This window comes from Cyprinodon tularosa, unplaced genomic scaffold (assembly GCF_016077235.1).
Source record: "Cyprinodon tularosa strain WSP-4 unplaced genomic scaffold, ASM1607723v1 ctg178, whole genome shotgun sequence".
Taxonomy (NCBI): Eukaryota; Metazoa; Chordata; class Actinopteri; order Cyprinodontiformes; family Cyprinodontidae; genus Cyprinodon; species Cyprinodon tularosa.
The window spans coordinates 328261-344012 of NW_024038597.1; the positions used below are offsets into that span (position 1 = coordinate 328261).

The following is a 15752-nucleotide window of genomic DNA, read 5'->3' on the forward strand; positions in this document are numbered from 1 at the left end:
CTCCGGCAGATAGAGGGGGAAACAGTTTCATGGGTTTTTACTTCCCAGCCTTCAGCAGAAGGCCGCTGAACCTACAGGCTAACAAACCCGCTGATACCAAGCTGTGTGTGGATGTTTAAGGATAGCAGAGCATTCCTGAGGACCAGGGTGGCACCCGACACCCACACCGTGCTAGGCAACCAGCATTCTTCAGACCAGTGGGAGTACTTTTTAATCTTGTGAAAGAGCCCAGCTCGCCTCAGAGGTAGAAAATAACCCAATGTAGCTTTTAATCAGCTCCATGGCAGGAAATCTGAGCGCTGGAGTATCTCCACTCAACTCACCGCGTTCCACGGCGCAGGCCAGCTTGTGACCAGCTCTGTGTGACATGTCAGATTAAGATGCTGTCGGAGAGGAAGATGGAGCTGGAGCGCCGGGTGCACGCCATGATGGAGGAGAACGAGCTGCTGCAGAACACGGTGGACGACCTCCGGGAGAGGACGCTGCTGCTGGAGAAGCAGTGCCACGAGAAGGACCTTCAGGTAGGGACGCTTCCTCCCACTCTCAGAAAACAGGGATTCTGACCTGATGAGCTTTCATTACAAACTTGTGTCTCTTTAGAAGTGTTTTTTTCTGGTTTTCAACTGAGATCTCCAGCAGGTTTAAGTGTCGGTCGGTTTGTGGACATGAATCGACCATCTGGTTGATCCTGTTCTCAGGACGCCATGACACAGACAGGCTTTTCTAATCTGGAAATTCAATTCAATTCAGTTTATTTCTATACAACTTGTCCAAATTAGCAACAACTGATGCCTTAATAATTTAATTACAGTTTATTTCTATAGTGCCAATTCACAACACGTCATTTAAGGCACTTTCCAGTTCACCAGATCATCCAGTCAGATTAATTTGAAGTTTCTGTCTAAGGAAAACCAGCTGATTGGCAATCCCTCACACTAAGCATGCTTGTAGTGACAGTGGAGAGGAAAAACTCCCTTTGAACAGGAAGAAACCTCCAGCAGAACCAGGCTCAGTGTGAGCGGCCATCTGCTGAGGCCCACTGGGGTTCAAGGAGACAGAAGCAGACATAGAAAAAGAAGCATAGATACAAAAGGCAACTGTCAACCAGCTCCACAGGCGGCCCCGTCCAGGAAACACACAGCCAGGCAGACGAGCTCCGAGCCAGCTCCCATGTCAGAGGATGAAGAGAGCACATCCAGTTAGTCACAGTCAGAGAAACAGGACTACACTGGAAAACAGGCCAAGCTCCAACATCTACAAACAAAGGTGTTGATGGCAGCAGCACAGCTGATATTTCTCTCCAGGATGGAGTCACAGCCAAACAGGAACAGACCAGATGAAGCTACTATGAGAAAAAGCAGAGAGAGCAGAACGTTAGAGATTGAACTAACAGATTCTGCAGAGTGGGAGAATAGAGATAGAATGAAGCAGAATGATGAAATTATGATAATAACATTATAAACTTCTAATAATATCTGGTCTGAGTTTCTCATATCTGTGGAATGTTATTAAATCTTTAAAACATTGGTGTCCAGATTCAGCCGTAATGGCTGCTATCCGCCATGATGGAATTACATTTCAGGAAAGGAAAACAGCAACAGAGGATTAAAAAGCTGAGCTGAGCCAAAAGGAACAAGGAACTGGGAGCTTCCTGGAAATGGAGCAGAGTAGAAAGTTATAAGTAAAAAAAGAAATTACTCAAGTAAAGATACTCAAAAATATTACTTAAGTACAGTAATCTAGTAAATATACCTTGTTACTTTCCAGCACTGCAGGCCTGGTTGTTTAATTGCGTCTCCAAGTCGCTAAATTTTTTTTCCCAGATAGATGATAGAGAAAAGTCCAACATTGTATCTGCTCTGTTTTGCTGAAGTTGCGACAAAGCCAGTTGGAGCTCCAAGAGGTCCAGACGTCCCGCAGACATCTGACGGCGAAGTTGGCGGAGCTGACGGAGGAGAACAGTCTCCAAACTCTCACCCCCCACCCGTCCAGCCTGCTGTGTGAGATAGAGCAGAGCATGGAGCAGGAGGAGCAGGAGCAGGAGAGGGAGCAGGTAGGCCTGACCCCGCCCCCGGCTGCAGCGATGCCCACAGGAAGCATGGATCACTAACATCTAAACGCTTCCTGTCCAGCTGCGGCTACAACTGTGGGAGGCGTACTGTGAAGTCCGCTCGCTCTGTTCCCATCTGCGGGGAAATGATGTCACAGACTCGGCGCTGTCTACCGACTCCTCCATGGACGAGTCCTCGGAGACGTCCTCGGTGAAGGACGTCCCTACGGGGAGCCTTCACACCGGCCTGCTAGAGCTACGCAGGTTAACGCAGAATCTGCTGGATGGGAATGAGTCTACGGTAAAGGACCACAGTAGTGATGTTATCAGATGAGCCGAGGCTCCGAGGCGTTTGTCGAGTATTGCATTGGAAAAAATCTAAATCTAGATAAGTCATTATTTCAATTCAATTCAATTTCAATTCAGTTTATTTCTATAGCGCCAAATTCACAACACAAGTCATCTCAAGGCACTTTACAGTTCAACCAGATCATCCAGTCAGATTGATACAAAGTTTTCTATCTAAGGAAAACCAGTTCAACGCATCGACTCATTGACTCAAATACAATCCCTCACACTAAGCATGCTTGTAGTGACAGTGGAGAGAAAAAACTCCCTTTGAACAGGAAGAAACCTCCAGCAGAAGCAGGCTCAGTGTGAGCGGCCATCTGCTGAGGCCCACTGGGGTTCAAGGAGACAGAAGCAGACATAGAAAAAGAAGCTGCCCCGTCCAGGAAACACACAGCCAGGCAGACGGGCTCCGAGCCAGCTCCCATGCCTGAAATTAAAATAAGTGCATTTGTTCTTGAATTGAGAAGGTAAAAGACACATTTTGTCAATGGAACAAAACAATTTACATTTAAAATAATAAAACACAATTGGATTGTCTTATTTAAAAGTGCATTTTATCTAAATATCTTATTTTAAGAGTAAAAATACTCATTCCATTGGCAAATTATCTCATTTACCTACTCAAATTATGGGTAAATGCACTTAATTTGAGAAATTTGTACTTATTTCTAGATCGTTTTTCCACTGTGGAGGCATGCTTTATTTAGGCGAGAGGCCAAAACCGATGGCGTCCAAAGCCTCGCTTACGCCATCGTTCAGATCGCCCGCGAAGCGACACGCATCTAAGCAGCCTCATTATTCAGTCAAGATGTGGGAGTTTGTAGGAGAGCTGCAGGCTGGGAGTTGCGGGACAAAAAAACATTACAAAACATTTTATTATACAAAACAATCATGAAAAACTTCAAAGGAACTTAAATATAGATAATAGGAAAGAAAAATAACTGCAAACATCACAGATTATATTGCTAATTGTAGGCTCAGTCTGAGCGGCCATCTGCACATCCAGTTAGTCACAGTCAGAGAAACAGGACTACACTGGAAAACAGGCCAAGCTCCAACATCTAGAAACAAAGGTGTTGATGGAAACAGAAAAATCAAAAATCTAAATCTAGATAAGTAATTTTTTCTTAAAATAAGTGCATTTGTTGTTGGATTGAGGAGGTAAAAGAGACATTTTGCCAATGAAACAAGCAATTTACACTTAAATAAGAAAATGCAATTGCATTCTCTTATTTCAAGTGCATAATATAACATGTTAAGAGTAAAAATACTCATTCCATTAGCAAACTATCTCACTATCTACTCAAATTAAGGGTAAATACACTTGATATAAGAAATTTTTACTTATTTCTAGATTTTTTTTGTCTTATACAGCAGTAAACTCTTTTTCCTATTCCTTTAGGCCTGTGAAGTGCAATTTTCTCTCCAGTTTCATAGCATTTAGCTTCAGAATTTGCAGCTCTGGATTAAACCAAGGAGCCAGCTTTCTATTTTTAACGTTTTTTATTTTCATTTTTTATGTAGAATAGATTCCCACATTGGCCCATAGAGACTTTAAAATGTTTGAGACCTCTGTGTTTTCTACTTGGTCGTTCTTTGCATTTTACTTCCACACAGAACATCATATCAAACATAAAGCAATCTTATACAGCAAGAGTAAAACCACGGCGGCGTAAAATCATTCATTCACAGTTGAAGTCATCATTAACTTCTGGGTAATAATCACCAAATTACAACGTGAGGACAGTTAAAAGGATCATAAGATGTTCAGACAGTAGAACCTTTTTTAGAGCTTATGGTAGAAATGATCTGGAATTTGTTTTTGTATTTGTTGTAAAAAAAAAAAAACAAAAAAAAGCCAAATAAGATGCTACCTGGTTTTCTGTAAATCTGATTCTTGTCCCCCTCTGAAAGGGTTCACACCGCAGTGATGAGGAGGCTTTGGAGGAGCAGGTGAGGAAGTTAGGAGAAGAACTGCAGGAGATCAGAGAGCTGTATGAGGCGGAGCAGCACAAAACACGGAGCAACGAGGAGGAGCTACTGCAGCTGCACGATCAGGTACCTGAAGCCCGGCTTCACTTTGTCACCCACTGTGGACTTTAGCCAGCGGGGGCTGTGGGGTAGAAACATAAAACATGTACTGTTGGTTGTATTTGGGAAGGTAAGTCAATCATTTAAATACATTTAAGATTTGTTTTTCTTCCTTCTCATTCATGGGTGTGACATTAGATTTTCATCCGTGAGAGTAGAATTTAAAAGGTTGTGGATAGAAATGACAAAGTTATATGTTTGCAAATGAAACACTTTGAATAACTAATAGCTTTATGAGCACAGATCGCAAATTTAAAAGTAAGAATCTCAGATTGAAAGGTATGAATCACATATGTGAGAAGCTGTTAACCTCCTCACCAGTTGGTGGCAGTAATGCACCTGAAGATTCTTCACCAAACGCCATTAAACAAGCAGAAGAAGAAGCCAAATAGTATTTGGGGGTTTTTTTTGCAATTGTTTTTCTTGTTTATTTTTTTTTTCCGTTTAAGTTCCTTTGAAATTGTTAATGATTTGTTTGTATAATAGAATAAAAAAGTAATTTTTTTTGGGTGTAAAATGTCTTAGAAGAGATAAATAATTCCATAATAATTCTATAATTCCAGTGCCATTTTGGTGAAATATTCTCAAGCAGACAGTGAAAATGTTTGTGCCAATTGGGCAATGATGAGCAAAATGGAAGGTGTTAGTCATTTTTATTCAAACATAATAGTTTTTCCACAGTTTTTGGTTTTAATTGGGTCTGAAGTTATGTGTTCAGCCAGTCTTTTGGTTAAACCAGCCAATTTAATTTGGCAGTTTTTTACCCACTCTATATTTGTATTAGGGCTAAACTATACAAATCAGTCACATTGGCCAAAATACTGGTTATGTATAATCGTAACTTAGGACTCGAACCATCAACCTCAGGGGTAAAAGTCTTACAGATGGTGCCACCAACATTGATTACTGTTCAACAGACAACAATAATACTTAACACCAAAGTTACAACTGTGCCCAGCGGAGATTTTCATCATTACATTGTTTGATCTAACTAAAATAGTTTTAACCAACTAGATTGGTTGGAAAAACAACCAATCTACACTCACCGGCCACTTTATTAGGTACCCCATGCTAGTAACGGGTTGGACCCCCTTTTGCCTTCAGAACTGCCTCAATTCTTGGTGGCATAGATTCAACAAGGTGCTGGAAGCATTCCTCAGGGAGTTTGGTCCATATTGACATGATGGCATCACACAGTTGCCGCATATAATATGCTCATCTTCTCCTTCACATTTAAATGAGGTTTGTGACCAACCTTCAGGTGCATTACTGCCACCAACTGGTCAGGAGTGCAGCAGCTTCATCGGGGTCTTAGATATGTATTCCTAAATTATTGATTCATACCTGTATTTTTGCAAAAGTTCTAACTTATGAACTTCTATTCTAATAGATTAAAGACAGACACGGTCTTCATTGACTGCTATCATACCGTATGTAGAAAAATGTTTCTTCTAAAGGAGCAGAGCCAGTGAAGGTAATAATCAGGCCTCACTGCAGGGATTAGCAGAAAATCATGCATGCATGATTGTAACGTAGGACTTATCTTTAATGCTGCCTTCATTCCTCAAAAGAAACATACTTTTTTCTCTTTGCACCAAAAAAAGTCCTGCAAACATCCTGCTGACGTCATCCACAGTTTAACATGGTGGTAGAATGATTGAAAAGCCTCATTAAATCCATTATTTTAAAGCGTTTACAACTAACAACTCAGAAAACATGGAAATTACACCACTAAAATGTTTACCACTATAGACATGTTAGATATCGTTAGAAAGCTTAGATTCTCCATAATCCAATCACCAAGTTCATTTTATGGACACAGTGAGCACCAAAGCACAATTAACACAGATATAGCAGCATGTCAAAATGTAAACATGACAAAGAAGCCACAACAACAGACCTTTGAAGGCGTCCAGAAATCGTTTTATAAATCCAACCTTCAATTGTTTATACTCTATTCATCCATTAGGGTCCACAGATTAAAAGTAATCCATAATATTCATAATAAAATATTACATGATGAGAAAATCCCCACATAACATCCTTTTTTTTTTACATCAGAAAAGTTAGCTGGTCATAACTAAAACTTAGCATCTTGCTAATAAGATTACTTCCTCAAACGTTTGTTTTTTGTTTTGTTTTGTTTTTACCTAGAGGTCTGAAAATTTCTGCAGCTGTGTTTGACATGATGTAGAGAAAATGCAAAACAAAAATTCAAAAATATTTTCAAGAAGCAAAAAAAGCAACTTTGAGTCAAAGTTTGAACTGATGCAGCTTAGGCTGTGTTTTAGTAAAACTATTTTTATTTAAATTTTCAGAAACTAGAAGGTGTTTGCTTTCAAATGACGTATCAGGCATGAAATCTGGGCTTACAGTTCCTCAATTATTGGGAATGCAAAATTGATGAGGATTGCTTCCAATTAGGTGGGTTTTAACTTCATGTTTCACCCCCCTTTGCCACCTCCAGATGGCGCTGCTGTCGGTTGAGATTTGCTCTCTCCGAGAAGACAACGTGCGAATGAGGGCGATGGCTGATGTCCGAGAACCCAGCGAGCAGCTGCAGAGCGCCATCAGAGACAGAGACGACGCCATTGCCAAGTAGGGTCAAACAAAGCGAACGCAAACGGTGGTCGGAGCGACACACCGGCGCTAACTATGAGCATTTACACGTTTTTATCGGAATGGTTCCGATTGGCTAGAAAACCTCCACAGACCTGCAGTACAAAAATAAAACGCAACAATCCAGAAAACCAGCATGGCGCCGCTTTTACATTTTTACTCTTCGTTTACTTGAACTGATTGATTTTTTTTTAGAGGGGTTAATGCTTGTTTTTAAAATATTGTGTTTTTATGTAACATAAATCATGAAATTCTAACTTTCATTCATGTAGCTGCTGTCGATGCGGAGAAAACTCTTCATCTGAGCGTATATTGGTAGCATCGCTGCTACAGTCAGGGATGAACCTGAGGCTACACTGAAAAAACAATCTAGAAATAAGTCAAAATGTCTTAAGTTAAGTGTATTTACCCCTAATTTGAGTAGGTAAATAAGAATTAATTGCCAATGGGATGAGGATATTTACTATTAAAATAAGATAATTAGATAATATGCACTTGAAATAAGACAATAAATTAGTTTTTTCTTATTTTAAATGTAAATTGTTTTATTCCATTGGCAAAGTGTCTCACTAACCTCCCAAATTCAAGAAAAAATGCACTTATTTTAAGAAAAAATTACTTATGTAGATTTCAATTTTTTCTAGTGTACAGAGATCATTTTATCCCTTCCTGTTCTCCAATTTGATCGCATTACGCAGCAGATGATAGCATGTTTAAATACCATTTTTAATTATGTTAGAATCATCCGGCCTTCTTCTTCATCTAAAGTCTAAAAGTATTTACACCCCTTTAACTTTCCCAGGTTAACAACTGAAACTTGATGTATTTCTTCTGGATTTTATGAAAAATTAAAAGAGCAGGTTGGATTTTTTAAATCCCTCCTTCTGAGTTTATACTTTGTAAAATAACAGCACATAAACTGCATGGAGCTCCGTCAGACAGAACAGAGAGCAAACAGCAGCAGATTTTAAGGTCTTATTATTGTCCAAGTGATTTAAGGTCTGGACCTTCACTGGAAAAACGATCTAGAAATAAGTAAAAATGTCTTAAATTAAGCGTATTTACCCTTGATTTGAGTAGGTAAATGAGATAGTTTGCCAATGGAATGAGTATTTTTACTCTTAAAATAAAATAATTAGATAGTATTCACTTGAAATAAGACAATGCAATTGTGTTTTCTTATTTTAAATCTAAATTGTCTTGTTCCATTGGCAAAATGTATCTTTTACCTCCTCAATTCAAGATAAAAATGCACTTATTGCAAGAAAAAACGACTTATGTAGATTTAAATTTTTTGCAGTGTTGACTGAAACAGAACACTACAAAAAATGATCTAAAAATCAGTCCAAATGTCTTAAATTAAGAGTATTTACCCTTAATTTGAGCAAGTAAATGAGATAATCTGCCAATAGAATCAGCATTTTTTCTATTAAAATAAGTATAAATAGGATAATTAGATATTATGCACTTGAAATAAGAGATCGCAGTTGTTGTTGTTTTGTTTTTTTTAACGTCAATGGCCTTTTTCCATTGCCAAAGTGTGTCAGTTAACTGCTTAATAGAAGAAAAAATGCTCTTATTTTAAGAAAAATAAACTTACTTAGATTTACATTTTTTCCAGTGAACATTGAGGAATATCTATCACTGGAAAAAATCAAAACCTAGATCAGTAATTTTTTCTTGAATTGAGAAGGTAAAAGAGACATTTTGCCAATGGAACAAGACAATTTACATTTAAAATAAGAAAACACAATTGCATTGTCTTATTTCAAGTGCATTTTATCTAAATATCTTATTTTAAGAGTAAAAATACTCATTCCACTGGCAAATCATCTCCTTTACCTACTCAAAAAAAGGGTAAATACACATAATTTGAAATTTGTACTTATTTCTCGATCGTTTTTCAAGTGATGGTAGATAAGGATCGATTTGCAGAAATATTGTTAAGAATAGTTCATAGTTCCTCTTTTGCATACTTTGGTCTTAACCAGTCGGACCCCTGGCTCCCACAGAGCAGCCATTCTGGGGTCAGTCTCTGTAAACAATAGAGATGGTTGCGTGTGGAAATGGAAAATGGTCCAACCAGACCGCTTGTACTGGAAAAACGATCTAAAAATAAGTAAAAATGTCTTAAATTAAGTGAATTTACCCTTAATTTGAGTAGGTAAATGACATAGTTTGCCAATGGGAAGGGTATTTTTAGTCTTAAAATAATATAATTAGATAATATGCACTTAAAATAAGACAATGCAATTATGTTATTTTAAATGTAAATGGTCTTGTTCCATTAGCAAAATGTCTCTTTTACCTGCTTGATCCAAGAACAAATTTACTTATTTTAGGAAAAAATGACTAATCTAGACTTAGATTTTTTTCCAGTGTGACAACATCCACTAGTTCAAAGTCCCTTAAATCCTCCTTCTTCCTCATTCTGAAGCTGGGTTTGAACATCAGCACATCGTCTCGATAATATCTACACTCTTTAATGTTTCTGTGAAACAACCAGACTCGATAGTGGTATCGATAAGCCCAAACGTTATTGATTTTCGGGTTTTGAAAAAAGTGGAACCGGGTCCTTGATAGAACCGGGTTTCGATCCCCATCCCTAGATGGGGCACTAAAAATCTTGGGGTGGCCACTGAAACTAAAAACCATTCTTTCAGCGATTGAATCTAGTGTGGTAAACCTGCCTGTAGAAATCATAAACACTTAAGTAAACACCTGCTCATATCTTGGTTTATTGTGTGATTTCTTTAAGTTACATCGCTGGCTTTGCATAATGGGATGAAATGCTAAACTGGTGCTGCTACAGTTTACACTGACCAGTGAAGGGCATTACACAGGGTGGCCATGGCTGCCCCCTGGTGGCACCACCGTTAGTAATGCCCTTGAAATGATCCTTGCTTCATTTCATGGGCATTATGCTGCTGTGCGTTATGCATAAGTTAGGCTGTCGTTAGACATAAATTGACAATAAAAAAAGTCAGAATTCTTACTTTTTTCCCCCATGTTAAACTGAAATAAAATTTTAAAATGAGTTAACTTTTTTTTTTCAGTGGCCCTAGATTCCCAACATTTTTCCAAACTATTTTCTGTTTGGTTTTTTTTCTTTGTGTATTTTAAAGACAGCCAAGCTGCCTTCAGCTGTGTGTGTCTGTGTGTTCCAGGAAGAAAGCTGTGGAAATAGAGCTGGCCAAATGTAAAATAGACATCATGTCTCTGAACAGCCAGCTTCTGGACGCCATCCAGCAGAAACTCAACCTGTCACAGCAGCTGGAGGCTTGGCAGGTGGGTGAAGAAACAAACGCACTCTGTTCTTCTGTAGACGCAGTTTAACTCCGCCCCTTCAGGCGGCTTTAATCACCATGTGAGGGAGAGGAGACTGACCTTCCTCTTTGCCGTTCCCTTCCTCTAACAGTTTAGGTAGCTTTTAACTGAAAGCAGCTAGCAGTAGCTCTGCAGACGCCCTGAAGCTCTAGCTTACCTGCTGTTTCTACGGCAGCCCGGCAGGTCAAAGCGCTGCAGGTGTCTGCCTGTCTCTCCTCACCTGTAACCAGCAGCTCTTTCCTGTCTTCTCCCTGCCCACAGTTTGCCTCCTCAGGGCTCTTTACTGTTTGGCTCTTGTGGTTTCTGATCTAGTGGCCTTTCTGAACTTCAGTACCACCCCCCCCCCCCCCACCGTGGTACCTCCCCCCCTCCTGCCTTAGAGGTGAGCCCTGAGCCGCGCCCTCCCGCCGCCTCTAACCCAGCCATGCCATGCTGAGCTATGCCATGCCGAGGTTAACTCATCCAGCTCCTGTCTCTGAACCATTAACCTCCAACCAGAACCATCCAAGTCTCCATCCTCCCTCTTCCGCCTCGCTCTAACGCAGCACTTTCACTTTAGCTTGGAGGCTGGGCCGGGGTCACCTTAGCTGCTCCGTGTCAGCATCAAACAGCCGTTTTAGTCACAGTTGGGTGACGATGGGTCGGATCTACGCTGGCTGCTATGAGCTGGAACTGAATGAAGCTCTGTTTTGGGAAAAATGGGTTTTATGTCTTTTATTCAGGACCCAGAGATTTCCAGCTTGATGTAGAGGCTTGTTAGAGCCCCCTAGTGGCTAAAAGCTGCACAGACAACCAGTCAGCGTATTTCTTATTCTAACTGGACTCAGTTGTTGCAATATAAACATATCAGATAAGGAAACTTATAAATAAACATAGATCAATTTGATGAATCTGATTTAAAAAATGTCCATTTGAAAATTAATCTAGTTTTTACAAAGACAACATTTTTAAAAGTTAAATTCAGTTCAGTTTATTTCTATTGCTCCAATTCATACTACATGTCATTTCAAGGCACTTTACAGAGACAATTGAACCAGATCATCCAGTCAGATTGATTCAAAGTTTTCTATCTAAGGAAAACCAGCTGATTGCATCGACTCATTGACTCTTCAGCAATCCCTCACACTAAGCATGCTTATAGCGACAGTGGAGAGGAAAAACTCCCTTTGAACAGGAAGAAACCTCTAGCAGAACCAGGCTCAGTGTGAGCGGCCATCTGCCGAGGCCCACTGGGGTTCAAGGAGACAGAAGCAGACATAGAAAAAGAAGCATAGATACAAAAGGCAACTGTAAAAGGCGGCCCCGTCCAGGAAACACAGCCAGGCAGACGAGCTCCGAGCCAGCTCCCATGTCAGAGGATGAAGAGAGCACATCCAGTTAGTCACAGTCAGAGAAACAGGACTACACTGGAAAACAGGCCAAGCTCCAACATCTAGAAACAAAGGTGTTGATGGCAGCAGCACAGCTGATATTTCTCTCCAGGATGGAGTCACAGCCAAACAGGAACAGACCAGATGAAGCTACTATGAGAAAAAAGCAGAGAGAGCAGAACGTTAGAGATTGAACTAACAGATCCTGCAGAGTGGGAGAATAGAGATAGAATGAAGAAGAATGATGAAAAAGGGGTCCCTATGTCCTCCAGCAGTCTAAGCCTATAGCAGCATAACTATAGAGAAAGCTCAGGTTTTCCTGAGCTATGTCTATAATATGGACTCTATAAGCATGGCCATTCCAAAATCTAAGTAGAAATTCAGAGACTTCTCGCTAGATTTAGTAGATCTACGGTTAAAAAAATCTCTCTAGATGGTTTTGGATATTAGACACTCAGATGATTCTATTACTATTACTATACTATTACTATAGATGTCAGAGGCAGCTTCATTTACTGATGAGTCTCACAGGTCCCAGCTCTATTTGGAAGGAGGGTTTCACGGTTTGCAGGTCTGAAGGAAGTAGATGTGTTTCCACAAAATATGACTGACCTTAGAAATGCTATAGCTGTTGCACATCAATAGGGGGAGGATTACAGGGTCGTAACCAGGGTGCCGAATGGCCTAGTCCAAGTCTGGGTCTGAATCTGGGTAAGTGCTGCATTGGTACGGTGGCCTCAGTCATTAGGCCAAAGTTCTGCTGAACAGGAAGGACTGAGAACAGTTAACTTGATCAGGCCCAGTCTCCATGGTAACCAGCTTTCCTCATCCCATCCCTGCTCCGGTTCTGTCTCTGTTAGCTTCCACCTCATTTTCCTCTCTGGTTCACTTGGCTGTCTCTGGCTTTAGGATGATATGCACAGAGTGATTGACCAGCAGCTGATGGACAAGCACCAGGACGAGTGGCGCTCGGTCTGCACCCCGCTGTCCGGGTCAACGAGGAGTCAGTCCCCGAGACGACCGCGCCGCTTCTCTGAGCGGGACAAGAGACTTTTCTCTTTTTTTAAAAAGAACTGAGCCCCGCCGGACTGAGCTGGAGGTCAGAGGGACACGGACGAGGCGAGGGAGTCGGTGGGTAACAGCACAGCCAAAGACATGCTGGTGTTGAGGGGGTGAGGATAGTTTTGCACTTTAAATGGCTCATTATTCTGCTTCTAACTGAATGAAAATGGATGAAGGAAAAGTTCAACTCTTCCCTGGCTCAGAACCCCACCCCCTCTCCCTCCGGTTGTTGTTACAGAACAGGACAGGGTCACAAAGTTTACCTCCATAGAGGAAGGTTTCCTGTAGTGCCTATAAAACCCACTGCCAACTACGTAGAGTTAGAGTTTGCATCCTAGGGGCCGGTCCAAGGAGTCTGGACCAGAACCTGGTGGAGTTCTGGCAAAGCTCAGAGTCGGAATATGTAGAGAAGGCTGGCAGTGATGGTCTGAGTTCTCGCAGTGATAGGGAGCCTCTCAGGTTTATTCATTCGTTAGGAAAATCTGGGCTGATGAGGGAGAATTCCCAAACCGAAGCCGATTAAAGAACAAAAACACGATAAAAGGCCGCCTGTGAACGTTTTTATTGCAGCAGAACATTTTTTGCTGAAATTCCAACTAAACCAGGATCCATTCCGGTTCACCGAGACACAATTTTCCAAACAATAAGAACCACCTGGATCCAAGAAACAGTTAAAGGAAAAGTCCGTTCAGCAAAGAATAATCAATGGATCATTATTTATACCTAAAACTAATACGTTCAGGGGGATTTAATGATCACAATCACTTAGTCTGGGAGCGGCCATTTTTGCCCAAATATAGTAGCCCCTCCCTCCTGCCATCTTCCAGCAGTGACGTCACGGTGCGGTAAGCCTAGCGCCATTCTCCCCGCTTTCCAAGCTAAATCAATGGGAACTACTAGACACATCACAAACCAGTAGGTGGCAGTAGTGTTCTTTGACAAACATGGATGCCTCCAGTAAAACACATTCACATGAAAATTACTCTGAAATAAAAACACTGATCATTTATTGAACAGGATGTAATATTTTATATTTAAAGTTCTTTCAGAAGTTTGAATTCTGAATATAACCGGACTTTTCCTTTAAAAGGAGAGAGCTGAGATGTTTTCTCTCATCATCCTCAGGATCCTCTGCTCCAGATGAATAAAGTTTCTTTGAATATTGAAGCTATTTGAAATATTATAACTGACCCAGTTTCTGGGTTTGCTGCTTCCGACTCGTTTGGACCGCATCCTGAAAAAGCTCTAAAGGGTCTGAGAAAGAATTAAAGGTTCCTCATTATTATCCTAACTATTTTCTGCCATAAAAACCAAGGATCTCCTAATAGTCTCTGATTACTTCAACATTTTACATTTTTCTATTTACTTTCCTGCAGCAGGAGCTTAAAGCCGGTCAGCCTCATAGTGACCCCCCCTGAAAAACTATCCTCTACTGTCTATGAGGACATAAATGCTCTTTTCAGCCATCAGATCCTTGGTTGTGAAAAAGTTGCATATTTTACAACCAGAAATAACTGGAAATAAAAAACAACTGTCATCGACTGGAGCTTCATCCCGCCAAAATAAAAGATCAGTTATCAGGCAGGAAAGTTCTTAAGTTGTTCTCTATAATTCACGCAGGTCTAAAACTGGATTTAGTTTTAACACGTTTCCATGTAACTAAAACCCAAAATGCTTTTCTGCCAATCAACCCATTTTTTGGAGAATCCACTGATGTTTAATATCAGCATTTTATATTTAGATTAATTGTTTTATTACTTTATTAAGAATATTTCTTGATTTAATTCCCTAATTTTTGCTCATTTAGTATTAAGCAGCAAAATACAAACTAGTAAATAAGGATAGTTTCCTGTTTTAGATCTGTGTTCATTTTCAGACAAACCTTCCATCAATAATTTTTTAATAATTATTTCTGGGGAGGTATTCAGTAATTTATTTATTGATTAATGGATAAGTATTTTGTATAAAAAAATACAACTTATCACATTTCCTCCCTCCTTTAACTCCTTTAAGCCCGGTGATCCTGGTAATGAGCCAAACTGACACCTGCTCATGTTTATCTATCCATAGAAATGGCCCAAACACAGTCACATGGTGTTTCGTCCACACGCCTTTCAAATGGCGCTTAAACATTTCTAAAACTTTATATTTTCACAAATACTTTTTTTGTTTTATAGGTTTGTAAACAAATAAAATTAGATTTAAAAGTCCACCTGACATGTGTGACTCTGTTGTAGTAATGCAACAGCAGGTATTCATTGTTAGCCCCGCCCCCTAATGGTCAGCATCATTGGAAACTAGAGGCTCTGACCTTTTATAAGGAGGGGTCAGAGGTCATTGTGACACCATTTCAGGTGATGTAAGCGGCATGCGTTACATAAGCTGCTCAGTTATTCTTATTTTCTATTCATTTTGGTGATTTTATTGGTAAATTTCAAAGAAACGACGACTAAATCTTAGGAGCAAAGGCTTCGCCTCATGCAGAAATATGCTGTAAATCAGCATATATGTCTGACCAGTGTCAGGGTTCCTTTGTGTGCGAGTTATGCATCATTTCAAGAGAGAGGATCTTTGTGGAGAACCTGGGTAGCCACACAGGTGAAGGTAATCTTTCTCATCAGAGTGCTGGGCTTAGAAGAGCAGCAGAGCCTTCACTCAGCGCTGGTTTCTTCTGTCAGGTTGGGTGGGGGCCTGAGGACCCAGAGGAGTGGGCACAGATTAGTTTGGATTATTTGATGAAAGTCCAAGTGGGACAGAGGCAAAAATGCAAACTTCAAAAATACTGAAAACTAGGGTTGTCACGATACTAAACTTTTCAACTCGATACCGATACTAAGGAAAATTTTCGATACTCGATACCATTTTCGATACCCCAAGGATAA

General features: G+C 40.3%; 1 protein-coding gene across 1 annotated transcript in view; it reads left to right on the top strand.

Annotated features, from left to right (window-relative positions):
• Positions 1-13655, top strand: part of bicdl1 (BICD family like cargo adaptor 1) — a 50182-nt gene extending 36527 nt beyond the window's left edge. The window contains exons 4-10 of the mRNA XM_038281983.1: positions 375-521; positions 1874-2053; positions 2133-2351; positions 4316-4459; positions 6960-7090; positions 10279-10399; positions 12718-13655. Of these exons, the coding sequence (XP_038137911.1) occupies positions 375-521; positions 1874-2053; positions 2133-2351; positions 4316-4459; positions 6960-7090; positions 10279-10399; positions 12718-12885 (1110 nt within the window). The 3' untranslated portion in view covers positions 12886-13655. The remainder of the gene's footprint in view (positions 1-374; positions 522-1873; positions 2054-2132; positions 2352-4315; positions 4460-6959; positions 7091-10278; positions 10400-12717) is intronic.
• The last annotated feature ends 2097 nt before the right edge of the window (positions 13656-15752 follow it).